This window comes from Limtongia smithiae (assembly GCF_038497785.1).
Source record: "Limtongia smithiae strain NRRL Y-17922 unplaced genomic scaffold V1518scaffold_21, whole genome shotgun sequence".
Taxonomy (NCBI): Eukaryota; Fungi; Ascomycota; class Lipomycetes; order Lipomycetales; family Lipomycetaceae; genus Limtongia; species Limtongia smithiae.
Window position 1 is genome coordinate 1 of NW_027117642.1, and position 24,762 is coordinate 24,762.

The 24,762-nt window shown below is 56.0% G+C and overlaps 10 protein-coding genes across 10 annotated transcripts; 2 read left to right on the plus strand and 8 right to left on the minus strand.

Annotated features, from left to right (window-relative positions):
* Positions 1–1,780: 1,780 nt before the first annotated feature.
* On the minus strand, positions 1,781–7,934 carry V1518DRAFT_430056 (uncharacterized protein; the record flags this gene model as incomplete). The annotated part of the gene is made up of 3 exons (XM_066906161.1): positions 1,781–4,069; positions 4,120–6,565; positions 6,616–7,934. 3 exons carry the CDS (start codon positions 7,932–7,934, stop codon positions 1,781–1,783), a joined length of 6,054 nt encoding a protein of 2,017 aa, XP_066756819.1.
* A 908-nt stretch (positions 7,935–8,842) lies between these two features.
* Positions 8,843–11,356, minus strand: V1518DRAFT_378761 (uncharacterized protein; the record flags this gene model as incomplete). The annotated part of the gene is made up of 3 exons (XM_066901617.1): positions 8,843–9,203; positions 9,429–11,010; positions 11,065–11,356. The coding sequence occupies 3 exons, from the start codon at positions 11,354–11,356 to the stop codon at positions 8,843–8,845; spliced, it is 2,235 nt and encodes a 744-aa protein (XP_066756820.1).
* A 413-nt stretch (positions 11,357–11,769) lies between these two features.
* Positions 11,770–13,283, minus strand: V1518DRAFT_184251 (uncharacterized protein). Its single transcript, XM_066900849.1, has 5 exons — positions 13,045–13,283; positions 12,903–12,991; positions 12,771–12,812; positions 12,207–12,709; positions 11,770–12,145 (listed from the first exon to the last, which is right to left on the minus strand). Exons 1-5 carry the CDS (start codon positions 13,198–13,200, stop codon positions 11,910–11,912), a joined length of 1,026 nt encoding a protein of 341 aa, XP_066756821.1. The 5' UTR covers positions 13,201–13,283; the 3' UTR covers positions 11,770–11,909.
* A 79-nt stretch (positions 13,284–13,362) lies between these two features.
* On the plus strand, positions 13,363–14,439 carry V1518DRAFT_423929 (nucleolar protein 12-domain-containing protein). The gene is made up of 3 exons (XM_066905809.1): positions 13,363–13,528; positions 13,602–13,707; positions 13,761–14,439. The coding sequence occupies exons 1-3, from the start codon at positions 13,404–13,406 to the stop codon at positions 14,367–14,369; spliced, it is 840 nt and encodes a 279-aa protein (XP_066756822.1). The 5' UTR covers positions 13,363–13,403; the 3' UTR covers positions 14,370–14,439.
* Positions 14,367–16,064, minus strand: V1518DRAFT_423932 (EXS family-domain-containing protein). Its single transcript, XM_066905810.1, has 2 exons — positions 15,758–16,064; positions 14,367–15,703 (listed from the first exon to the last, which is right to left on the minus strand). Exons 1-2 carry the CDS (start codon positions 15,906–15,908, stop codon positions 14,472–14,474), a joined length of 1,383 nt encoding a protein of 460 aa, XP_066756823.1. The 5' UTR covers positions 15,909–16,064; the 3' UTR covers positions 14,367–14,471.
* A 110-nt stretch (positions 16,065–16,174) lies between these two features.
* On the plus strand, positions 16,175–17,499 carry V1518DRAFT_423933 (Pex12 amino terminal region-domain-containing protein). The gene is made up of 4 exons (XM_066905811.1): positions 16,175–16,283; positions 16,330–16,407; positions 16,457–16,614; positions 16,663–17,499. Exons 1-4 carry the CDS (start codon positions 16,229–16,231, stop codon positions 17,359–17,361), a joined length of 990 nt encoding a protein of 329 aa, XP_066756824.1. The 5' UTR covers positions 16,175–16,228; the 3' UTR covers positions 17,362–17,499.
* A 30-nt stretch (positions 17,500–17,529) lies between these two features.
* V1518DRAFT_378789 (uncharacterized protein) lies at positions 17,530–18,780 on the minus strand (the record flags this gene model as incomplete). The annotated part of the gene is made up of 2 exons (XM_066901618.1): positions 17,530–18,168; positions 18,214–18,780. The coding sequence occupies 2 exons, from the start codon at positions 18,778–18,780 to the stop codon at positions 17,530–17,532; spliced, it is 1,206 nt and encodes a 401-aa protein (XP_066756825.1).
* A 45-nt stretch (positions 18,781–18,825) lies between these two features.
* On the minus strand, positions 18,826–20,656 carry V1518DRAFT_184713 (uncharacterized protein). Its single transcript, XM_066900851.1, has 2 exons — positions 19,750–20,656; positions 18,826–19,690 (listed from the first exon to the last, which is right to left on the minus strand). The coding sequence occupies exons 1-2, from the start codon at positions 20,407–20,409 to the stop codon at positions 19,013–19,015; spliced, it is 1,338 nt and encodes a 445-aa protein (XP_066756826.1). The 5' UTR covers positions 20,410–20,656; the 3' UTR covers positions 18,826–19,012.
* Position 20,657: 1 nt separating this feature from the next.
* V1518DRAFT_184556 (uncharacterized protein) lies at positions 20,658–23,533 on the minus strand. The gene is made up of 2 exons (XM_066900850.1): positions 22,450–23,533; positions 20,658–22,395 (listed from the first exon to the last, which is right to left on the minus strand). The coding sequence occupies exons 1-2, from the start codon at positions 23,343–23,345 to the stop codon at positions 20,790–20,792; spliced, it is 2,502 nt and encodes an 833-aa protein (XP_066756827.1). The 5' UTR covers positions 23,346–23,533; the 3' UTR covers positions 20,658–20,789.
* A 188-nt stretch (positions 23,534–23,721) lies between these two features.
* On the minus strand, positions 23,722–24,633 carry V1518DRAFT_407923 (kinetochore protein Mis14 like-domain-containing protein; the record flags this gene model as incomplete). Its single annotated transcript, XM_066902014.1, has 4 exons — positions 23,722–23,808; positions 23,862–24,163; positions 24,227–24,344; positions 24,406–24,633. 4 exons carry the CDS (start codon positions 24,631–24,633, stop codon positions 23,722–23,724), a joined length of 735 nt encoding a protein of 244 aa, XP_066756828.1.
* Between the last annotated feature and the right edge of the window lie 129 nt (positions 24,634–24,762).

The following is a 24,762-nucleotide window of genomic DNA, read 5'->3' on the forward strand; positions in this document are numbered from 1 at the left end:
CATGAAGAGCATGTCATTTTGGTTGCATTCTGGAGTTCTATGATATTTGTCACTCGTCATATAATATATTATACCATTTAAGAATCCTCATTGATCGTGTGTTCATAACTGAAAATTGCTGTCTAGACTGGAGCGCAAACGAAGTTAGAAGCTCTAACTGCATGGCACTCCAAATTAGTTAGCACCTTCCCAGCTTGGTCCCAAAAGCTAAAAATTGGCGACACTTCACCTAGTAAATGTCACCACTGCAGACATTTAGTGAGCAACAACGAGCATGTGTAACTACTAAGAACTTTAACTAATGGCCACCTAACCTATATCTCTGCCATAGGGAGACAACGAGCATCAGCAAACTTTAGAGATCTATTTTAGTGAGCATGCCTGACGTGATGTTACTGGTGAGTCATTAATCTGGCACGTTAAAGTAGTGAACCTCGGTTGCTTGTCTACCTAAGCTAACACTGCACATGCATCATCGAGCTTTAGTGAATGACACTAATTTAGTGAGTCCGCGCCAGTGAACTCGCCTCATGTTATTTGTTAGTGACACATAGGCTTGTGACCACGTGTTTCATAACTGAAATTTTCGGAGTCCTAACTATGCAATGCAGCTTACTGTAGACGCTACCCAAACGCTGATGTACCAAACGCCGATGTAATCCTGCTTCCCAGACGAAATCCTTTCTTTAACATTGGTAAATTTTTTGATCCCTTATTTACATCCGTGGCGTAATTGAGCCGGTCCGCCGCGTGGAATATCAGCATTTTATAGAACAGGTTTGACGGAACTTCACTGCACGGCCGCTTACCATGCCCAACAGGCCCCTTTCCTCTCTAACTGTTTAGAGATTCATCTAAGAAAGTCTGTTTGGTTTTTTGCTCTTGCTACTAATTCATACCTCGTTAGTAGTTACGTGAGTGCCGCACATCCTCCGAAGAGTTTTTTTGCGTTGTAGCTTCTGGAACAGAATTGAGAATCTATATCACACACTGTGGACTGCAAGATGCATAAACAAAAAGATACACAGACTCTTAGAGACCAGAATGCACGGTTAACGGTATGGATTGCGGTGGTCTGGAATAGTTCCTTCTCTTTACATACATCAAAGTCTCAGTACTAAAATTTAACGACAACTAAGCCACATAAACTGCCAATCAAACAACCCTTTTCCACTGAATGTGCGTCACTTGGCACTACAACTAGCAACGTGGCGTACACGTCAAATATCACGCGCCAGATATTTTCGTGATTTTTTGACGCGTCACAACTGTCACAACGCGAGCTCGTTTATGATGATATTTGACGCGTCACAACGATCGTTGTCGTGAGCCCCCTTCTCATGCAAGACATTTTGTCGCGCCTCGCGCATCCGAAATTCGCGTGCAGAAGTCTCAAGTTAGCGCGAACTCCACTCTCCCACCTGCCACACTGTCCTTTAGCCACCATTTTTGAATCATTTGACGATACAGCTAGCGACGTGATGAAACACGACAACTTATTACCCAGATGATTTCCCATATTTTGTGACGCGACAACGATTTCCGCGTAGTCCTTAAGACAATTTTCGAGCCAATTGCCATCCACACACAATTACTCTCTACCGAAGCACAGTCTCTATATCAACTTCAGAGCCCTTTAAATTTCCTATATTTCATAACAGAATCATTCCCCCCTAAATCATGCAACTTCCATACAAACACATACTGTACAAGTTGGTATAAATATCATACACTTCTTCTCACCTTACTCTATCCGTCTTTTCTCCTCAACTTTTGTCAACTACTCAAGCTGTATCCCAAGAGAATACGCTTCCCCGCGCAACTTCTCCCGGCTGCGATGGGTCGCCAGCTTAATCTTACTGAGCCGCTTCGTCATATTGCCCATTTTCGTTGCCAGCGAACTACTCCCCGATGACGCAGAAGCGGTGCTGCCCGCCGTCTGGATCGGAATCAATTCATCCCGCGTCGTGGTCGCCGTCGAGTGATTTGACCCCTGGCTCGCCGTCGTACGGGTCGAGTTTATCGTCATAATGGAGCCCTTGTGTTCGAGTCTCCGGTTTTGGTGATGGTGGTGGCCGGTGATTGATAGCGAGCGTCCGTGTAGGCTGCTAGTGCCAACGTTCGCCGGTGAGCTGTGTGAAGATGACGAGGACGATGACGACGAGGACGAAGACGCACCTGCAGCTGCGTGGGTGGTGCCAGTCCGCAACAGCATCGACTCGACGTGAGGGTGCTGCAATGACGCGGTGCTCGTATTTGTGGGTGCGGGTGTCAAGCCTGACATACTGCTCCGTCGTGGCTGATGATGGGTCTCCTCGCGCACCGATGAGCTCGTCACCAGCATCGACGTAGAAGAAGTCGACATCGACGTGGACGTCGACGACGCCGTAGTCATTGTCGTCCTAGAGCGGGATAACGACATCGCATGCGCCTGCTTCGAGGTCGTCATCCGTCCGCCGTTCTGCGCATACCGCAAATCTGAACGATCGATAACTCGTCCTTCCTCCTCGACCATGCGAATCTCCGTCTTGAAGTTTTTGTCGAATAGCGTAATCAGCGACTCATGCAACGGCCGCAGCGCTGTCGCGACGACACGTCCGTGCACTTCAAGCGCATATGTCAACACAGCAACATAGTCCACAATAGCACCGCGCAGCCGCTCTTTTTGCACCACCGTCTCCGCAGAAGTATCACTCTTATACGCATCCAAAAGATTTCGGTACATCTGAATTCCACCGTTCACAGGTGCATCGACAGCGCCAGATAGAAGCATGCCAAGCTGACTCGACAAGCTTGAGTCCGCATCACCTCCTGACGCAGTGCGCCGTGCGAAATGCATAATCTCCGATGCCTTCCGCAAAATCGAGTCCGCGGCGTTGGTAAGCGGCGATATCAACATGGTCTCCATGCTCGCCACCTCGCTCCGTCGCAGCATCGCTGGGAACGAATCCTTCGTCGCGTACACCGTCTTCTCAACCCATACGTCCACAGAATTCGTAGAAACTCGCCTTTGCGAAGATCCCTGCGACGACGACTTCGCAATAGTCCCATGCATGAAGTTCTTCAGCGGCCGCGACACCGAAAACAGCCGCAGATTTTGTCTCAAGAAGAAATCGTAAGCGCCAGGTGGCACCCCAAGAGTCGTCGCCAGAAATCCGCTCGGCTCAGGTGTAACCGCGGTGATGCTTAAAAATTGACCATCCTGGTGCGTTGCTTCACTATCAAACGACGTCGTAGAGGTAATTGACATGTGTTTCGTCGCGGTGTCGCTTGCGCTAATGATTTTCGCGCGCGGATACAATGTCTGCAAGCGCTCCGTAAAGTCCGACAACTTCTCCCACTTGTCACCTTGCACAATGAACTGCTTATCCCGCAGCGCGCGGTGGAATCCCATGCCATGGTACGCGACCCGAAAATACTGCGGCTGTGGCCGTGCGGTCGTCAACGAGGCGGTAATCTCGTCCTTGTAGATCTGAGCAATAATACTTGCCACGTTTGCAAGCTTCTCGAGTTCAAACGACACCTTCTCATAGTTCTCCGCGAGCTCCTTGTAGGTCTCTAGCGCGAGCTCAGGTGACCCACCCAGCGTGAAATAGCGCACCATCTGCAACGCAAGCGTTTCTCGTCGTCGAAACGCTGTCTGCGCCGGCATATCGGGATCGCTCAGCGCGGGAAGGTCAACGTCTAGACGCCACGGATACAGGCGAGCATGCAGACGCAGCGCAAGGCCAGCCTCGGCGTACCGTCCACTGATTTCCTGCATATGCATCAACTCATGTACGTAGCGGATAAATGCGTCCTCGCGTCGCAGAGTGCACAGGAATTCCATCAATGTCAGTGTACACATAATCCGATGATCGCTGTATGCCTCATCGTGCTCCGGAAGCGAGTGCAGATCGACGAGAATGTCGACGAACCGAGTAACCGCACGCAGCATCTTGTGAACTTCCGCATTCAACGGATCATCTTTAGACATTGGGAAAAATTCCGGCATGCGCTCCACGAAATCCGTCTCAGAAACGATCACACCCGCGAGCTTCGGCTTCACCTCGAATAGAAGATCGATTGCCTGTATCCGTTAGCATTCGTCCATTCCACCCAACGGTAAAGCAGACTCACATCAATCACATCAATCTTGAGATCCTCAAGCGATCCCTTTTCGCGCCACTCTTGCACGCAAATACTCCGCAACATCAACACAGCGATATTACTAAGCTCTTGCTCGCGCGACATCCACAAATTAACAAGCTTGCCCACAAGCGCATGTGATCGAGCCGACGGCTTTGTCGAAAACCGCGCCTGGAACGCGCCGGTCGAGTCGATTCCGTAAAGCTCGTGCTCTCGCGACGTCGCGGCGGTGCCGATCGCGTTCCACATCTGCACCAGTACTTTCACCCCCTTGTAGCGTACGCTAGGAGCAGACAGGAGGATAAGCCGCTTCTTTTGATCTCCTGCCGCCGCAAAATCCAAAGACTCCGACATAATCAGGTCCAAAAGTTTATCGAAGAACAAAAACCAGACATTCACGACCTTATCGTCCACGGCCTTAACATCAGCATCTGCTGCCGGGATAAAGTACGCAACAAGTATAAACGAGATAAACTGCATACTCGCCAGCACGGAGTTGTGCATCGTGACGTAAATCGACGACCACGTTTTCGGAAACGCCTTTCCCTTTAGCACGGCATCGTTCACCTTCAACATATTCGTCATCAGATCCAGCGCTTGCAGTTCCGACAACGTCTCCGAGCCTCCGCGCGAGGATGAGTCATACGTTGCAAACTCAGACAGTGCGCAGTAGACGCACGCAAGCTCAACCGAGAGCTCGTCGAATGGCAGCTTCGATATGCTCGTGTCGACAGGTTGACTTGACGGAAACGGATAGGTTTCAGGAAACAAGAGTGAAAACTCGTTCTTGAAATGAGGGATGCTGACGGCACGCAGCAAACCATTCTTGCGTTCCTGATGGAGCGAAACAAACGCTTCGGCGACAGCGGGCAGGAGCCGCGCGTAGAGACCACAGACGTCCTCGTTATCTGTACGGATAGGCCAGAGAATATGCAATTGTGCGGCAATGATTGAGCAACACAACCGCGTGCGCTCCTTCCAAATATGCCACGACGTCGAATTTGTCAAATCGCTGCTGCTAGCAGCAGCGAAGTACGGCTTCAACCACTGGATCGTGTGCATAACAATGTCGGCACGAATCATGTCAGATGAGCTCGAAAACAGCCAAAGACGTGATAGATTCTTCAGTAAAACCAAGCGATGCATAGTAAGCTTGGTTTCGCCTGAGCATCCAAGCGCGCTCGAATCCATAAATTCCGCCGCGAGAGCAAAGATCTCCGTGTCAGTGAAAATGTGTTGGATCTCAGGCAAATACTCAGGGAATCGCTGAAGAATCAGTGTCTGATTAACCTCAACCGTGGCAGCCGTATCTGCCACGTGCGCCGAGGTGTTGCTGCCGTGCGAGTGCGCGTCCTGCTCAATGATGCGACACAGCTGCTGGAAAATATGCCGAATTGACTTCAACTCGTCGCCCAGGTCGGGCGAGACAGATTCTTCGCTCTGCAATGTGTTCCACGACTTGTCGATAAACCGGAACACGTATTTTGCGACCTTGAGGAGTTCGCGAACGCTTGTGCCGATCTCAGGGTCGGTGTGGTTCGCCAGGATTTTTTGAAACCCGGAGACCAGTGGTTCCAGAACGATGGGGTAGTTGAAATGCCCGTTGATATACTCGTCGAGCATGACACGTACGTTATCTTGCTTGCTCTCGACGACGTGCAGGACATGCAGCAGCGCCGCAAATGCCGCTTCTTCGAACTTGAGATCGCCTTTCTTCCATCCGAGGATACCAAAAATAGAATCAAGCACTTCTTGGAGCAGCTTCGCAATCTCGTTGGCGTCTACAAAGCACAGCTGCTTGAGCACAGGCAACAACGCAGCTGATCGATCGGCTGAAATACGCGCGCGCCGCCACCGAATGAGAGCGACGATAGTCTCATCCGAGGAAAACTCGGTAGACACAAGTATGCTCGATACCTCAACGTATCCGTTCTCGACACCGTTGGTGTCGACCATGGGCAGTCGCTTGTCGCCGTCCTTGATCAGCAGATCATCCATCCACAGCGGAAACGTGGCGCGGCCGATAGTCTTGCCATCCGCGAGATGCACGCGTACATGCACACTTGTATTGTGGCCCAGCGGCGACATGCACACGGCCTCGTTTAACTTCTCATCACGCGAGACGACAGACGAGGTCCACGAGTCGACCGGGGTCGCCCCGGCGGATGCGACGAACTTGACGGCAGATTCGGGCGGCGAGGAGAGTGTGACGAAGTAGAGCGTCTTTGAGTTCACGCTGGAGGAGTTAAATACGACGCTGGAAAGCGTGAGATAAAGCTCCTCGCGAGGGATGATGGAGGACGATGTGAAGAGCGTGCGCGGCAAGCTGATGAGGTCAGAAAACAGAGTCGGCGCAGACGCGACGAGGGCGGTGGACGATGGCGAGCGGAATCCACGTAGTGCAAATGTCATGCGCTCTACCTTTGCTCCACGTTGACTGTAGTGGTCAGTAAACAATATTACACAGAGGAAGGGTAAGAGACGTACATGCCGTCGGCTTGACCCTTCACAAGCCGTTCGCGTAGAGTGCCGGAGCTTTGTCCGGCAGAAGTAGTAGATGAGAAAATGCGCACGACTTTGTCCCTATCGACGTCGGCAAGTTCGCGTAGAACATGCCCCATATCGACGACACCAAGACCGACCGTCCTGCGAGCTTTGATGGTATACGACTCCTGCGCGGTCGCGACGCGATGATCTGCACCGGGGGCGGTCACCTCCGCCACAGCGCTTGCGGCACCGGTGGATGATGAAGCCGCCGACGATGCAGATACTAGAGTGGTCATGTAAATTGTCTCGTAGACCTCGACGACGAGAAATGCGTCGTCGCTCGCGATGGCGGCGGGGAGATCGACGAACAGCGCGCGCTGGTCGAGGACGCCGCCTGAAACGACAACTGCTTCAGAAACCACACGCGCGCGGTCGCAAATGTAGATGCGCGCCGACATACCGTCGGACCAAGTGCCGGTGACAGCTTTCAGCCGGATCATGAGGTGCAGCAGCGTGTTTGCGCCCGCGGAAGTACCGGCTGCGCCAGCGATGCCGTGTGTAGACAGCGCCATGATCTGCTGATCCCGGAACAGCGAGATCAGATCGGTCGACTCGCGCGTGAGCAACGCGCCTGACGTGATGCTGCGGACAAAGATGTCGCCGGACAGCAACTTATTTCCACGCACAAGCGCCCACACCGCGGCTTTCACGGTATCATCGCGCTCGGCCTCGGTGCCGAGATCGAGCAGCAAATTTTTGCGCGCGGCCGCAAGCTCGGAAATGAGGCCGGCGACGGCGGTGAGCTTGCTGTAGTTGCGGGTCGCGGAAGGCGCGTAGAACAGCGCGTGCATGTGCTCGGGACACCAGTCGTGGAGCGCGGCGGCAATTTCGTCTGCGATAACGCAGTCGGTGCCGCCAGCGGAGGTGGTGACGGCAGAGGACGACGCAGCGGAGGACGACGACGACGACAGGGCTGGTGATGCAGACCCTGCGATGGCGACAGCGGCAGTGGGGAACATGCCGAGTTGCGCTTTGAGCGATGCAGATAAGAACGAATCCGACGGTGCGACAAGGGACATGCGCGAGGGGTTCGGCGAGGAGGAGATGAGAGGGGAGGCGGTGCTGGTAGCGGAGAAGGCGGGAGCACGGAGGAGGTAGCCGCGGAACCACGACTCGTTGTTGAGGGTGGCCTGTTCGAAGACAAAGACCTCGTCGCCGAGCTGGAGGGCGAGCGCTCCGGGCAGTGTATGAGCTGGAGTGAAGGGCGTGATGGCGACGGCGATTGCCGCGGCAGGGAGGGGGTGCCAGACGTCGGCCATTGGCGAGGGGCCGCTGGCGGCGGCGGGGGTCGGGGGAGAAGGCGGGAGGACCGGGACTGGGAGGGTAGAGGGAGGGCGCGATGTGCGGTGGTGCGTACGGCGGCGAGGATGGAAGTTGGTGAAAGGGGGAGCGATGGAGCGGCGTGCGAGATAAACGGGGCAGGACGCGATCGATCGCGACGGCGGCGAGAAATGAGGTGGACTCTTCTGCGGAGCGAAGGAGGCGCACGAACTGCGCAACGTCGCTCGTCCGCGGCCCCTGGCTTCCAGGCTCTAATTTCCGGGGTCGAGCGCAATCACATAGTCACGGATCACCCCGTGACCTGTCGACCCACCAGCTGAACTCATCACACTCTGCTTCCGCGCCGCCTTCATCTTCGCGCGGCAGCATCGCGACCACCACTGCAGCTGGACGACTCCATGTGACGCCGTCTGTCGGCGCAGCCGCCTTCCGTCACGGCCTCCCCGGCCGCAGCGACCACAGCAGCAGCAGCAGCAACAATCAACAACAGCCACGCAACGTCAGCCACACGCGGCCCCGCCGAATTCTAGCTGGGGCGTTCTCGCGCGGCATGCCCCAAACACGCCACTTTTTCTTGTCAACTTTTCCACAGCAACGCGCCGCGCCAGTGCCCCTATTTTCACCTGCCCTAAATGGTGCCTGACTCACACGTGTGACCCATGTGAGCGTGCCAGGGGCTTGTCTGCATCGGGTTAGGGCCAGCATCGTGGGCCCCAACCCGCCTCGACCACACCGGCTCCATCGGTGCTCTCAATTACCAAAAAGTCCGGTTACTATATATGCCCCACCAGATCCAGCTTACTCATTGCGATGAAAATATTATACAGCAGAGATAAAATAAGAAATAAGAAAATAGCAGATTAGTTATTGCGAGCGAGCTGACAGGTCAAAACAGGATTGGCATCAGACGGTCGTCCTCCCGAATTACTTGCCGCCAGCTCTTGCCCGCCCGCCAGTTCGCTTCTGCCCACGTCTGCTGCACGACCTCCCATGCGCCGTGCCAGTTGCCGAACCGTTGCCGCCCGTTGTATTCAAACACCTCTCTGTACACGTTGCGGCACGGCATGTTGTCGTCGATCATGTCGCTGGAGACAACATCGCAGTCAGCAGCGCCATCCCAGAGCATCGCGTCGGGGGTCGTTACGCTCGCAACCACCACGATCGCCCATTGCAGGCATCGCTCGAGTTCTTGGCCACGCATGTCCATTAAAAATTGTCGACTCTCTTCCTCCTCCGGTCGTAGCACGCTCTTGTCCTCACCACCAAGCGCGCGCGCGTCTCGCATCTCCTCGTCTCCGCTCTCAGAGCCCGACATTGACATTCGCTGTGCCGTCTGCGATGACGGCCCAGAAACATCATCAAGTGGCATACTCGTCGTCGTCGGACTCGGCGTCACCGACATACTCATCCCAAAGCCACCACTCCGTAGTCGGTGCTGCGCATGTTGCTGCTGAGACGCCGCCCGCGTCCACCGCGGCTTCCGCAGCCCCATAAACTCCATCGCCAGAATCCGCGCAAAGCGGACTACAAGCCCCCGCACCACCAGCGAATCGCGCACAACTGCAGGCACTTCCCCGCCGCCGAGCCCGGGCACCCGCCGTAGCTGCTGCTCCTGTTTCGCTGTACTGCAGAACACAGTAAGGTACACCTGCACTGCGACCCGCATGAGCAGCGTGCATCGCTGTGTTGTCGGATGCGCCGTGTCGAGTTCCACTGTGAATCGAGCTAGCATTGTCTCTGTTGACTCCGCCTGTAACGTGCGGCTCGTGTGCGAATCGCCTTCCTCATGCTCGCTCCACAACGCGCGATGTTCTGTATCTAACGCGCTCGCCAGAAACAACAACACCGGCGTTGATATCCCAACACCGGTACCCAGACCTACTCGGAATACGCGCTTACCTTCGCTGTGGTCATCCAGCATCGCGCTATACGTCGCTGCGAGCATAGGCAGCACCTCCGGCGTCTGTGTGGCGAGTAAGATGTCCGCCGCCATCGCGTGCGCGGTGACAATGCGCACCGTGCAGCACGCCTTGTCGCCTACGTCTTCAACCAGTAGCGAGTAATGCGAAATCAAGTTCCAAATCATCCGCAAGGCTTCTGTGTCCTTTGACTGTCGCAGGCGACATAGCGTGAAAACGTTCCACCCCAGCATCAGCACAATCTCAAGCTCCTCATTCGGGATAGTAGACGACACCAGCGGTCTGCTAATGAGCTCCGCCGCGACGTTATGAAAGTGCTTCATGCAATCATCTATCACGCTCTCGTCAAATGCCGCACCTTGTCCAATCGACGTGAAATACGCCGCGCCGATCGCACACATACTTCTCCACAGCCACCAATCCGACGTTGCGAGATTGAGCAACAGCAGCCCAAAATCAAATCCACCGGGATCGATGTACAAGTACAGTGCCGGGAATAGTAGCCGCGACGCGTACCTAACATATGTTGAAAACAGCAGTAACTGCATCGGGCGTGACATTCGATCGTTGTAAATCCCCTCGGGAATCTCATCCACAAACCGCTCGAACTTGCCCACGCAGTCTGCAATCGGATCCATGCTGTTGAACGACAACTTTAGGAAAAATGGCAAACTCGCGTACTCCGCGCGTCGTCCGGAGCCGCAATTAAGCGAATAAAACTCTTCCTCCAACGTCGAGATCTGGCTTGCACCATCGTTCTCATGCAGGCGATGCAGCAACTGCTGCGTGATGATAGAATCATCGTCGCCAGTCGTCGCAAGTCCCGCACCCACCGCCGACGAGGACGAAGACGATGACGAAAACGAGGACCGCATGAATTGCTGCTGAAAGAGCTGTAGCTGGGGCTGATGCAGCTGTTGACTTGCCGGTCGCTGCGATGCTGCGCGACTCTTCGCGACCATGCGAATCCGCACTCCAAGCTCGCTTGCTGCACGTCGTTTGTCTTCCAGAGTTCGCAGATGCTCTGGACAGGGACCGTAAACGCAGTCAGATGTCAAGCCCAGACGACTGCAGTGCGCGCACACGGGGTGCTCGTTCGTGCACTTCTTCCGGCGGATGCGGCACGGCCAGCAACCTAATACGCGTCAACATAAGGCACAGAGGGATGAGATGATAGGGGAATCGATACCGGTTCGGCTGCGTGACACACTTGCTCGCCGCCGATGTGTGCGCGTCACAGGCTCGATGTACGTGCCTTGCGCAGCAGCTATGCCGCGGAGATGCGCAGACGCAGGTATCGCGCGAGGTTGAAGAAGGTCGGCCGGGTATACCGAAGGGGACGCGATGACGGAAGGGGATGGAGGTATCGCGAGGGCAACATCCGCAGTGCGGTGGTGGTAAGACGCGGCGGCGGATGAGGATGTCGCGGCGGCAGCGTGATAGGACGAGGTGGCGTCCTGGTAAGTATATGGCGAGGTCATCTGCAGGCCCGTCGCGAGGGGGGGCGTAAACGTGACGTAGGGCAGGAACGGCCGCGAGCCGGGCACGGGGTCAAACACCGAAGGTGGGCTGCGGTTGTGCTGCTGCTGTAGCGTCTGGAACTGCTCAAAGTGCCGCTGTCGTTGCTGTGCCTGGAGCTGTTGCGCCTGCGCCTGAAGCGCGTCCTGCGGCGTCGGCGAGACTTCCGGGGCCCCGGCCGCAGCGAGCCACGCGCCATGGCGTGGTTCGTAGTACGGGGGATGGTGTTGGTCCATCGGCGGTGCGCAAACACAGGGGAGCACAACGCGCGACGGTGGCCAGGGAGTGTTATAACCACATAGTACGCTGTCAGGGCCAGCTGGGATATATGCCACATGCGGCCAGCAGCGACGACGGCGAACTCCAACAGCGGCGAGCGTGCAGCCCCTGAAGCCTCGGCTGTTGACAACATGCCCGCGTCTATTTAGCCGCCTAAGCTAGCGCTGCTCGGGCCGTGCCACGTGTGTGAGTCCCAGCTCACGGCTCACACGATGACATCATCACTTGTTACCCGTATTATAGGTACGACGCCGCCAGCCGCCGCGCCAGGTGCTCGCCTGCACTCAGCACCTCGCCTGCCGGCCCGGGCGCCCCAGACGTGCGCACAATCTGGCTCGGCACTGGCTCTAATAGCGTCGCGTCCGCGGGATGGCAGAAGTACGCGATCGAGTAGCGGTCCTCCGGACGCGGCTCGAACCGCACGCGATGGTACGCCGACGTCAGCACACCCGCCGACCAGAAGCTCAGCTGGTCTACAGCCAGCAGGTCAGCATGTACGCACTTCTATCCAGGGGCCCCTAGAGCAAGACTCACCGGCAATGTTCACCACTATGGGGGCGCATCCGTCACCACCCGTAGCCGCCAGCGCAGGCACCGCCAGCCATTCCCCATCCGGCCCACGTACCTCCAGCCCTTCCTGTCCCGGCCGCTGGAACAGCAGCGTGAGTGACCCGTAATCCGTGTGTGCGCCCGCTCGCACCCATGCGTCTTCCGTGTCCTTATCCTCGCTCGGCGCCGCGTGAGACGCAGTACCGGGATAGTGCAGCAAGCGCAGAATGCTTCCGCTGGCTTCTTCTGCGTCGTGGCGGCGCGAGAACCACGTATTCCGCTCGTCGCTCGCTATGCCGTTTGGCTCCTTCTCCGCGCCCTCGATATCAAGCGCAGCCGCTAACAAATCCAGTACAGCGTTGCACGTTGCATGGCATTTCGCCGCGAACGCCGATACCTCAGCTAGCGTGCCTTCATTCTCGCCAAGAAACACTGGCGGCAGGGCTTGATCTGGTCTGCCCCTGCGGAATTGGCCGAAATTGAAGATCCTACAATGCCATCAGCATTGTACGCACTTTTGTGTGCACTAAGGTCCGCAAATGTACGCACTCTTTAGGATCGCCGCGCTTTTCCTCGCTGTCAACACCGAGCCTGAAAAAAATTGACATCGCATCGTCAGCATCTTCGATCTCTTAGTGTTCTCTCGCTAGTTCTCGCCAACGCCGCCACAGGGGCCCTCACGCTTCCTGATTCATTCCTGCGTAGCCTTTATTGTCCGCAATCGCAAACTTTTCCTTTTCACCGGCCGGCTCCGCAAAGAACTTTGCCGACTAGAACCATTAGCTCATTTCCTCACGCCGCTGGCCGCAGACAAGTGACCCACTAGACCAAACATTCTGTTCACGTCGGCTTGCGTCAACCCGCTGCCGTTGATAAACACAAACCCAAGCGTCGACGCTGCATCAAACAGCGCCTTTGCAGTCGCGGCCGACGGCTTGCTAATATCAATCACCGAGAGGACCGTATTTTCTCCTGTCATTGCTGCGTCGTGTATGTTCAAGATCGTAGATAAGGCCGGTCTCACGAATCGGCGCAGATCGTGATCCTGCCGGCGATGTGGCTTGATACCCTAACCCAATGCTGTCGCGTTCTCGAACTCAAACAAATTCCCAAAATCTCTGGATGGATTGATTCCCTTTCGCGCCTCATTTCCCACATCCGTTCAGCGACACTGTCCACCCCATGGCATCAACAAGCAGACCAAAGCGCCAACCTATTCACGGTGGAACTTACGCCGATCGTCCTGGCGCAAACGGCCGCAACAGTCGGCGTCCACAGGAAGTCGTCTTCGATCGGGAAGCGCGCGAGTACGTTTCTTTTCACTTTCTCTTCTCATCATCCCAATCTTTTTTTTGGCCGGAAGTGTTGACATACGTCTAGGCAATATCTCACCGGGTTTCACAAGCGTAACGTGGAACGCAAAGAAAAAGCACAAGAACGCGCGAAGGCGTTTGAGCGACAAAACCGGCTCGACGAGCGGCGTGCGGTAGGCGCAAGTAGTTCAGACGATTCGTTTGTGATGTGGCTGACGTGTGCCAGATGCGAGACCAGAAAAAGGCGGAACTTCAGGAGAAGATGGAGCTTGCGCGGCAGTTGTACGCACAGCCTGACGACGCTATCTCAGACGAGGAGGATGAAGACGAAGACGAGGCGTGGAGTGAAGAGGATGAGTGGACTGGAATCATCACCGACACGGTGTCGGTACCCTCAGCCGATATGTCTGCACCCACACCATCATCTGGAATATTGATTCAACCCGGCACGAAGCTGGTCACAACCTACAACACCACTTCCGACGCAGACGCCTCAGGTCGCCAAGAAGACACCACCACCACTGTCACCATCGAAGCCTATGTCGACGATCCTACCACCAACACACTTCTCCAGCACACTCCCCAGCATCACGAGGATCACCATCATCATCACCCCAGCCGCCACATCTCTGCTGACGACACCTCCGACAAAGTTCTCCACGACAGCCTCGTTCGCGCCGCGTTCTACGCAGACCGCGTCAACAAAATCAACCACGGCCGGCCCGTCGCGCCTAAGAAAAAGCAAAAAGCGTTCAGATACCTCACGCCGAAAGAACGCAAAGCAAACAAACTCAAGGAGCGACGTGGGCGCGCGCCGCCAAAAAACAAAAAGTAATATGCATAACTTTGTTATTTGTGCTCTTATAATACATCATATCCTACAATAAATACAACTCTATACATGCGCGCAAAATGCCAAAATCACACCACAAGGAAATCAATCCCGCGCGTTGTGCAACCGTCCAAGCTCCGCCATCGCAATCGGCAAACGCCCGCTCTGCACGTGCGTGTTCTTGATCCACTCAGCTTCAATCCGCAGCATGAGCCACACCCAGCGGCGACAGAGCTCGATCAGCTCAAGTACAAACACGCCGGATTCGAACTCGTTGAAAAAGTACAGGTGCGGCGAGAGCTTGATGCTCCACGTGAAGCGGAAGAGCAGATCGAGAAGTATTGCGGTGTAGTATAAGCGCGGGCTAAAATACAGGATCGAGCGCAGGCCGCGGTGCAGAAGCATGCCCGTGCTAGTCGCAGTAGGCTGCGGGATGGAGAGCATTTTCGGCTCGGTTGTGAGCGATGACGAGGCAGACGACGCGGAGAGCAACGGCGGACGCCGGAAAAGCTCGAGGTCCCAGTCGACCGTCACATCCCAATAAAACGAAAACATCGAGTTCACGAACATCGACAACACCCACAAGTTATGCAGCAAAAATGCCCCAAGCACGGTCGCGTGCTCACTCACATCATACTGGTGCTGCAGCACGCTTAACACAATCACGGGAAATGTCGTTGTGTACTTTGCGGCGTTCCACAGATGCCGCCGTTCGCCTTTGCCACCATTGCCGCGACTTCGCAGGTATTCAGTCAGACACTGCCGCAGGCGTGCGAGGTACGGCAGTGCAATTACAAGCGGCACCGCCCACTCGCCGCCACACTTGCGGTCCGGCGGTGCTGCGGCGACGGCGCACCCACCGCAAAAGAAAAACATACACATCATAATCCACGCGTCCCCCAGTACTTTGGCATACGAGGTCAACACGTCCGTAGCGAGCGTATCCTGGAACCGGCGCGCAGAGTCACGTTCAAGCCCACCGAACGCCGCGCGGCGCAGTGTACGCATAAAGCTTACTCTTCCGGCGCGGTGGAGATGATAGCCGGGGAATAAAAATACGACGGGCACGCTCGCGAGGCATAGCAGCGGGAGCAGGTTGTACCCAAACGCGTTGAGCAACGTGGGCGCGGAGGTGGAGATGAGCGAGAACGCGGTCGCGTTTACGATATACACAAGCGTGAGCGTCGTCGCGAGGGCGTACACGGGTCGAAAGAGCGGCACGGCGCTGATGTTGCCGCTGGCACTCGTGCCCGCGACCGGCGCGATGGAGAGCAGGGACTCGACGTTGATCTGTCGCCGCGAGAGCAACTGCAGCATGAGGCCCCATCCCCAGACGCCTGTGAAGTTAGCACGGCCACCAAAAACGGACACAGAGAAAAAAGAGAACCCACCGAAAATCACGCAGGCGACGACGCGGTACGGCAGCGGACAGGCAGCGCTGAAGGCGTCGTGCATAACGCCGGCAGCTGTGGCGACCTGCGGCGAAGACGGGGTCGTGACGGCGTGCGTCGCCGTGCCGACATCGGCTGGCGACGAGGTCATTTGTCACGGCGAGGGAAAGCGCGGAGGCAAGAACAATCAGGAAATCACGAGAAGACGCGGCCGCGAGTGGAGGGTTCCCGGGGAAGCATGCCAGGACTAGAGTCGCGTGCGAGGCTGTGGCAGAACCGGGGGGGTTTCGTCGGCGGCGGCGTGACCGTCGCGAAGTGGCGGCCGCGCACTGACTTAAAAAAGCCCACGAAAAGCAACGCGGCTGCGTGCGGCTCAGGGGGAGTACGAAGCCCGCCGCTGATGCGTCTCCGCCGGAGATCCGCCCCCGCATTCTCACACCCACCTGCCTCTACCACCACTTCACCAACGCAATGTCAGACGCTCCCGGCGCAGACGTCTTTTCCTTTGCAGCAGCGGCGGATATTAGTAGGTGGTTTCATTAGCTTTGTACGTTCAATCGCTGACATCATAGTCCGCGCATCCCAGAAGGACGCTCACATATCCAAGCAATGCGCCGACAAGCTCGAAGCGGTCGTCCGCAACATCAAGGGTCAGTAGCCATTCTCCACTCTACATTCACTGCTAATCCGCTTTATCAGGAACCCGCTTTCTGCATACCTTCAGCACGGAACTCACACTCGCCGCCGCACTCGTATACCATTGCCTCACAACCCTCGCCGGCACCCGCACCCTCGGCGAGGAGTACTGCAACATATTCCAAGTCGACAAGTCGCGTCGCAGTTTGCCAAGCCTAGGTGTAGGTTTTCACTGTTGCCAAGTCTGCGCAGAGTACTGACCGATATAGCGCCGCGCGGGGTACGTTCTCACAAGCGCATTTGCACCATACATCATCATCAAATGCATGCCCGCCCTCCGTCGTCGCCTCTTCCGCTTTATAGCGCGCTCTACCGCCGTCCCCGCTGATTCCGCTGATCTCATCCCCCGAGCATTCCTCATGCGCATACGCAGCGCCGCAGCAAAGAATCTGTCAATCATCCTCTCCCCCACCACGGATGGCCCACTCTTACGGCTCCACCTCGCAGTCTTCTACTTCGCAGGTGCATACTACGACGTCTTCAAGCGGATATTCGGGATCCGCTATATTTTCTCGCGCAAGCTTCAGGAGCACGAAGAGCGTCCGAGTTATGAAGTCCTTGGTGCGCTGCTGGCGGTGCAGATGGGCGTCAACTTCTACCGCGAACTGGCCGCGGTCTTCTCTATTTCATCCTCGTCATCTCTTTCGCCATCCGCCAGCAAGCCTGTCACCACCGCCATCTACTCCAACCGCGTGCCAATTCACCTCGCAGACCCGACCAAACTCCCCTACATACCCGCCGCATCCCGCAAATGCACGCTCTGCCTGTCTTACATGACCGACCCCGCCACCACACCCTGCGGTCACCTCTTCTGCTGGGAATGTATCTCCGAGTGGTGCGGTGAGAAGCCGGAGTGTCCGCTCTGTCGCCAGCCCGCGCGCGAGCAATCTCTTCTCCTTCTTGTGTAACACAACTATCTTGTTCAAAATCTATTTACTGTCTCTTTTCCCATCCGGTGGTATACAAATTAACGCCAGCAACTATAGCCACAACAAAATCAAGCGAGGCCCAAGCTATCTACAGTATAATTACGTATTCACAAAGCTCTCCTCAAGCAATGCCTACCCAATGTGTCGCTACTTGATCAATCCGGCAGTACGAGAATAGTGTCCCGGAGACCGTCCGCGCACAACAATGCCGCTGGTAGAAACACTCTGCAGCGCCACGAGCCGCAGCTCCGGGTTTTCAGAGCAGAAAAGGACGTCGGCGCTGTCTGGCGAGACATTCGCAAACGCTGCAGGACAGTCGTCCGCGCGCACCGCCGCGTACATCGTCAGCACAAGCCTGAATAGTTGTTGCGAAGTGTTGTTGCGTCCATTGTTCGCCGTTGCGGTGTGGAATTGCAAACGTTCGTAGCACACGACCTCGGTAGCGCTCGCCGGCTGTCCAAACACTGAGTCCTCCGAATCTTCTTCATCCTCGTCCTCCGAATAATACCGTCTCGGCTGTGTAGCCGGCATCGGCGCCGATCGTACAATGGTACGACACGCGCGCAGCGCCTCCGCCAGAATTCTGCTCTCCGAGTCACCCACAACCGGCACCATCGTGCACGCGCGCGGTGTGCGCGTCGGCCCGCTATCCCGTTTTGGCGTGCGCTGCACAAGCGGAACGCCGCGGTGCGATATTTCGTCCTCGGCGCGCACGCACACCGCGAAATGGCGCACGCGCACGATCGCGCGCTTCCCGCCATTATCCAGCGCCACATACAGTGCGTGCTGCGGCGGTGGCGGCAGGGCAGGTGCCGCGTGCATCGCAGCTACCCCCGCCAGCGACGACACGAGCGGCGGCAGCGAGAGCATGCCGTCCCGCGACATCCAGGGCTGAGGGCGCGACGAGAACGGTATGTCCAGCGACGCCGTGGCCATCACGTAAAAGTAGTTGCGTCGGTATGCGAGCCAGCGCGCTGACTCATAACGCAGGCCGCGCGGGATGCTTCCCCGCAGCGAGACAGAAACGGGGAACATCGTGTCGGTGGCGGCAAGATTGTGTGCGAGACTGCTCACTGGGGCGCAGTACAACGGACGCACCTGGGTGGTGAAGGAGAACTGCGTCTGATCATAGTGCTGGCCGAGACTGGGGAGAAGCGGCGGTGGCGGCGTAGCAGGAGAGCAGGACGATTGAATTGAGGAGAAACACGAAAGCGGGGAAGAGCAGGCTGAGGACGCAGTGGCAGTAGATCCCGTTGAGATAGTCGAAGGCGATGATGTTGGCGAGAGCCAGCGCGGCGACGTTTGGAGCGACGCGAACGAAGGCAGCACAACGGCGGCAGCCGCGGCCGCTGCAGCGGCAGCGGAAGATCGTGGTGGCGGAGTCGACGGCGCAGACATGCTCGCGGTTGGCGCACGAAGACAGCGACGGTGCGCGCCGCCTCTTATTCGTGCGCACGCGATGGGACGCGGCGGCGCACAGCCTGCCCGATCCGGCCCAGTGACGCACCGCAGATCCGCAGCTCCGCATCGGGCCTACCTTCCCAGCCGTGTCCAACCTTGCGCTTGTGGCAGGCGCGTCCGCCCGGCGCGTCGCCCCGACAACGCCCCAAATGGGGCAGTCGGTCGCAACTCAGTCGCGTACGCCGCCCGCCGCATCCCGCTGCCGCCCCAGCTCGACCGCACACCGCACCAGAAACGCGTCCACCGCCACGCCTCGCGCCACAAGCACCCGCAGGGCCGCCGCCGCTAGCGCGGCGTCCGCCTGCGAGGGCGCCACCTCCGCCCGGCGCACGCACGTCAGCACCACATTCACGCACGTCGCGTCATCCGGCACCAGCCACTTGCCCTCCGTCACGCACCGCCGCCACAACCATGCCACACGCTCGTACACCAGCGCCTGCGCGGACGCACTCAGACACTGCGCCCACCACATAGGCTCCGCGCGCAGCGGCGCCTTCGTCGCCAAGCTCGTGCCCGCGTCCTCCTCACCAGCGGCGCTGCCCAGCCCGCGCTGCAGCACGTGCCACGCCAGTTCCGTCGCATCGCGGGCGTAGAGCGCCTGCAGTAGCGCGCCCTGTGCACGCCGCTCCACCAGCATCGTCGTCGGCGCGTCCCCTATCATGCTCGGTGTTGCATCCAGCAACGCCATCATGTGCTCGTACGCGACCATCGCACTCTCCACTTCGCTCGACGTCACGCACGATTGCACTAGTCGCGCGTGGTCGAAAGACTGCAGTTTGTATCCGCTCGTCGCTGCCAGCGCCAGCACGCGTTGCCGGTACACCGGATTCGGGCACCGTCCGATGGCCTGTTCTTATCAGCATACACTCCCCACTGAAACTTCAAGCCTCCAACAGACCAACAGACCTTGAAGAACTGTTGCACCATATGCGCCGTCACCGGCAAGCCCTGCGCGCGCACCTCGTCCACAAGCGCAAACATCTGGGGAAGGAGCTTCCCGCCCTTGCCCCCACGCTGCGCCATCGCCATAGCAATCTCAGAGTATACCGACAGCGGCGGCACCACCTTGGCCTTCGCAATCGCTCGCGCCATCAGCAGCACATGTCCCGTCTTGTTGTGCTTGTTATAACCGTGCAGTCGCTCGCGGATATCCTCCCACGTCTCACCCATGCCATCGTCGACAGAGCCTAGTCTCTGTGCCTCCTCGTTTGCTTTCTTCTTCGCACTCGTACCTGACCGTACGCCGACAGGCTCCACTAAACGCACCATGCCGCTCCTCCGCACCCGCGCCCGTGCTTGCTGCTTCCGCAATGTGTCGTTCACCATCTGCGCAAATCTGTCCTCGTTCTGCCCAATATACTCGCTGCCCTGCACAGGAAAACCTGCCCTGGCGTTGGCGTACTCATCATATTCACCACCGCCCTCCTCTGGCGGTCGCGTTGTCGAGTATGTTCGTGTAACGAATAATCCAATCGGCATCCGGCAATGCGCCACCATGCATTGCGGTCGTAACAGCGCTCTCGCGTTGGCAAAAAATTGTGAGCTTGGTGCCCCACACCTCATCATTGGAATTTGCAGGTATCGCTCGCCGTGTCGTAGACACCTGATTGCAGGACCATAACACTCGACTCACAACAAATCTGCTTCAGGGTTCATGCATTGCTTACACCAGCAAGGGATTAGTGCTGTTGCACTCGGAAGCTAGCATCCCCCTCAAATCCAAGACGAAGAAGAGAGCGGAACAGCTTTATACGGTGTGAAGGCAAAAAGAGAATCTTGCGAGATTTTGCGTGGGAGCGTGTTTGACAGCCCGTTGCTTTCGGCCGGCCATACGCGTTATTCGCGGCCTGACGCCAGCTCACGTGCTCACGCGCTTCTCGCAAGACGCGTGCCGCCCCAAATTCATTGTTGTTCGAAACCCGACCCTACGTCAACCCCAATGCCGATCAAAAATCAAATACCAAACTACCCCCACCTATCCTGCCCTTCGCTGCCTTCCGCAAGCTCTCTCGTATCCGCTCCGCCGCCGCCGTCCACGCTTTTGCAAGTTCTGCATACCTTTGCGCAGACGCTCCACCGCTCATAGTCCGTCCTTCCGCATTGGGAATTTCAACCGCAATTGTGACCTGCAGCCGTAAAAAATTTACAGCGGAAACAGCCTTATTCACGTTCTTCTCCACCGTTGCGACATCACACACGTATTTCTCAAACAACGCCACGTCCTCGTCGTCCGGCGGGCTCGCGTCTATGCAGGTGTCGGCTATCCATGCTTCAAGTAGCTCCTGCACATCCTGTTCCCGATACTTGCCTTGAAATTTTACTCGTGTGACAGTGCGCTCGCGAGTCGTTGTAAATGTAATCTGCTGCTTTGTCGGTTTCTGTATTGCCATGGATATGCCCGCTTCCTGCAATATACTCTCTCGCAGCGCACGCGGTAGCTCGTTCAACACATTCATATCAAGGTCCTCGTAATCCATCCAGCCTGTATTCGCCTTCTCCTTCGCGCGAGAAGACTCGAGCTTCTTAGGCGACTCGCTCTTCGTCGGCGGTTTGTGAATATCGTCCACTTGCGTCTTGGACGCAAACGCATTCAACTTCTGCTGCTGCTGCACATTCTCCTCCGTCTGAGCAAGTTTCGTCATCTGCAGTCCCACGCCGCGGATATCAAGCACCTGTACCGCAAGTTTCTGCAACAACCCCTTCGCCTGCTCCGCAACCACGTCCGCTTGTGCCGTGGAGTTCGCAAGCACCGTCGACCGCGACATCGCGTCACACTGGCCGCAGCCAAAGTACTTTGGCGTCTCCACCGGCGCATCCGGAGATCGCATATAGAGCTTCAGAGTTAAGCATTTGCCGACGCTATGCAGCGCATGCAAACGACGCGAAAGCTCGCCGCTTAGTGAATCCAAAAACGTGTGCACCTGCTCCCGCGTCTCAAATCGCACGCCCCAGTTCACTTCCGCACTCACGCTCTTGCGCTGCACAATCTGACCAACCTCGTATTTATCCTCGCCTAGCGCATACCCGTATAGCTTCTCCCCGGTCTTTGCCCCCAGCGCACTCTTCAGCTGCGCTTTGGTGAATTTCAATATATCAAGTACGTTCTCGACCCCCAATTGCTCTCGTAGCTGATGATGTATACTGTGCCCAATCCCTGGAAGGTTGCTCACGCTCATTCCTTCCACAAATGCGGAAAAGTCGCTCCGATCGAGGTAGAACTTGCCGTTTGGCTTCACTTTGCGTGTGGCCAATTTTGCTAGCAATACATTGCAACCAATGCCGATGCTAACGGTGCAAGATGTTAAGCGGTAAATGTCATCTTTAATCTTATCTGCCAGCGTCAGCGCCGTTGATTTCACACTGTCGTTGTCTTGTGCACTCTGGCACACGCTCGTGAGATCAAGAATCGCCTCATCGATAGACACAACTTCGACGCGATCGGCGTCCAGTGATAAAAGCACGTCATAAAGATGCTTCGATGCCTCCTCATAAGCTTCAAAATCGTATCCGCAGCACACCAAATCCGGACACAACTCCTTCGCTCTGTGCATCCTGCTTCAATTAGCGCCGCAACCAACTCACGGTACAACTCTCTAGTTCACATACCACATGCCATTTTTAACCCCTCGTTCTCGCGCAACGTAGTTACAACTCGATATCTCTGCGTTCTGCGAACCTCCATTGCCGATACACACCGGCTTGTCCGCAAGCTCGGGCTGCTTCTTTACTGCTATCGACGCGAAGAAGCAATCGAAGTCAACGTGGAATATCGTCCGCTGAGCAGATGACGACACTGATTTAGTCGGCTTTGTCGATACCCTGTTCTGAAATTTCAGCTTGAGATCCGCCTTCCACGTGCTTAGATGATGCAGTCGTGACTTTTTGTAGTAGTTTTCCAAAAAATCAGGATCTGCGACCGGCGGCGCCGTCTGCGGTCCCACCGGTGCACGTTGAACTTCGACCTGCAGTCCTTGCTGACCTTGTTGTGGCTTGATCAACCGAAACTCGTGCCATGGTAATAGTATGCCCTTCTTGATCGACTCCACAATCCAATCTGGCGTGACGACGCGATACCGTGCAAATTCAACCATCTTCCTCGGCGTCAGTCCAGTGGATATTATATGTGTCGCTGCAGTTTTTCCATCAAGATACTGCAAAAACACGCCGCCGTTCAGAACAATCAGCCGATGCAGCTCACTGATTGATGGTCGCGTGTATCCGTTGATATGAATCAAGCACCCTTTAAATATCTCCGACGTAGTGCTCAACACTTCTTCACTCAAAGACTCCTCGACACCTGCCTGCTCTTCGCGGTCCTTCGCCGCCATTTCTCGTATATTCACGTCGAGATTCAGCAGCTTGATCTTCTTGTTGTGAAGGTACTCTCCAAACTCTCCGAACTTGTTGGCAGCGTACTCTGCTCCTTCTTCGGACTTGAACTCATGATTTTCAAGACGTTGTATCCGCGCCTTATCTACTTGCGGTGCGTGATTGCGTGACATTTTGTGGGCATAGAAATAGCAGTGGCGACTGCGCAAAGATGAACGTACGGAACTTCGCGTCCTGACACCCAAGTTGGGAGTTCGTGATCTTCTGGCCGCGGCACCTGCGATGGCCACTGCCAGCGCACCTCCAACTCAAAAGTGGCGGAAGTTGTATTTCCCTGATTGGCACCATGACTAGCTTAGACTATCAGATACCTATTAATAGCGAGTCAATGTCGCCGACAACAGGAGCGCTCAATATTCAGCAGATGATGGCAAATATTGGTACTCTGCGCTCTACTTGTTACTCTACGTTGAAGTCATTTCCAGCGACTGCACCAGATGTTGCACTGCAGATCTGAAGTAATAACTTCATAATAATTGTGATATAATATTAGCTACTTTCACTGTTACTGCTGTTGTTGAGATGTGTGATTGCTGCAGACGCGCGGTCCAGCTTTGACAGTGTTCCAGGTATATCCTGCACGGTGTTAGCCACAATTCGCTAATTTCTAGTAAACGGAAGCTCAGTACCTTCTTCATTTCACGCAAAGATGCGACAAATTCATTGAAATCAGTTTCAACGTTCGTCTTCCGCAGCAGTACTTCGTCAACTGTCAGCTGTGCCTTATCAGCGTCCACCTTCTGTTCCTCATCATTGACACTAAAGTGTTCCTGTTGTTGCTTCTCTAGCTCTTCTAGTTGCCTCTTATAATTGGCGAGAGTGCGCAGCGGCGCTTCACGTCTGAGTTTCGTGACTTCGACGGTTTCTTCGTCGATTTGTGCATAGAGCTGGCGAACTTCTTCGTTAAGCTCGAGGTCGAAGGGCTCGTAGTCTGCAAAAATAGCAGTTAGAAAGGGCACAGATTCGTGAGGTGCGATGAGTGTGAACGACATACTATCGGCTTCGTTCTTTGTTGTGTCTGAGTTCAGGAGCGATTGTAATGATATTTCTGATCCGTCTTGTCCGTTCACCACAATGCCATGCTTTGCCATGTCAAACATTTCCAGGATAAACTAGCTCAAAATATTAGCCCATCTGGCAGACAGCTCATTAAAATATGCGAGCAGGACGGACCTGTTGTACAAGTGCCTCCACTTCCGTTCGCAGAACCTCATCCTTGGAGCCTGCGGTCGCTAGAGGGAAATGCTGGCTAACTCTGCTCTTCGCAACCTCTGTGAACTTCTCAACCAAATATCGTAGATCTTCCGATACAAGTTGCAGCTTTTGGTGGATCGGCGGGTGATGCAACTGTTGAATCTCGAAGTCGCCAAGTGTGCGACCGGACTCGGTGTTCTGCGTCATAAAGGCTACTAGAGGCGATCAAGCGTCCGCTTGTTCGCTGATGGTTGCTGTGGAAATGCTAACGAGGTGTGCGTTCATGCTCGCGCCGCGAGTTCCGAGTCGTGTCTTCTGGATCGTGGTGCTCACGTT

Bases quoted from the DNA above. Each gene is read 5' to 3' on its own strand.
- V1518DRAFT_184251 (XM_066900849.1), bottom strand. From the start codon at position 13,200: ATGACAGGAGAAAATACGGTCCTCTCGGTGATTGATATTAGCAAGCCG. The intron at 12,992-13,044 runs GTGGGTCACTTG...TAATGGTTCTAG, and splicing joins TGAACAGAATGTTTGGTCTA to TCGGCAAAGTTCTTTGCGGA. The intron at 12,813-12,902 runs GTGAGGGCCCCT...AATTTTTTTCAG, and splicing joins GCAGGAATGAATCAGGAAGC to GCTCGGTGTTGACAGCGAGG.
- V1518DRAFT_423929 (XM_066905809.1), top strand. From the start codon at position 13,404: ATGGCATCAACAAGCAGACCAAAGCGCCAACCTATTCACGGTGGAACT. The intron at 13,529-13,601 runs GTACGTTTCTTT...ACATACGTCTAG, and splicing joins TTCGATCGGGAAGCGCGCGA to GCAATATCTCACCGGGTTTC. The intron at 13,708-13,760 runs GTAGGCGCAAGT...GACGTGTGCCAG, and splicing joins GGCTCGACGAGCGGCGTGCG to ATGCGAGACCAGAAAAAGGC.
- V1518DRAFT_423932 (XM_066905810.1), bottom strand. From the start codon at position 15,908: ATGACCTCGTCGCCAGCCGATGTCGGCACGGCGACGCACGCCGTCACG. The intron at 15,704-15,757 runs GTGGGTTCTCTT...CTAACTTCACAG, and splicing joins CGTCGCCTGCGTGATTTTCG to GCGTCTGGGGATGGGGCCTC.
- V1518DRAFT_423933 (XM_066905811.1), top strand. From the start codon at position 16,229: ATGTCAGACGCTCCCGGCGCAGACGTCTTTTCCTTTGCAGCAGCGGCG. The intron at 16,408-16,456 runs GTCAGTAGCCAT...CCGCTTTATCAG, and splicing joins GGTCGTCCGCAACATCAAGG to GAACCCGCTTTCTGCATACC. The intron at 16,615-16,662 runs GTAGGTTTTCAC...TGACCGATATAG, and splicing joins GCAGTTTGCCAAGCCTAGGT to CGCCGCGCGGGGTACGTTCT.
- V1518DRAFT_184713 (XM_066900851.1), bottom strand. From the start codon at position 20,409: ATGATGAGGTGTGGGGCACCAAGCTCACAATTTTTTGCCAACGCGAGA. The intron at 19,691-19,749 runs GTCTGTTGGTCT...TGATAAGAACAG, and splicing joins TGGTGCAACAGTTCTTCAAG to GCCATCGGACGGTGCCCGAA.
- V1518DRAFT_184556 (XM_066900850.1), bottom strand. From the start codon at position 23,345: ATGTCACGCAATCACGCACCGCAAGTAGATAAGGCGCGGATACAACGT. The intron at 22,396-22,449 runs GTATGTGAACTA...TAATTGAAGCAG, and splicing joins GGGGTTAAAAATGGCATGTG to GATGCACAGAGCGAAGGAGT.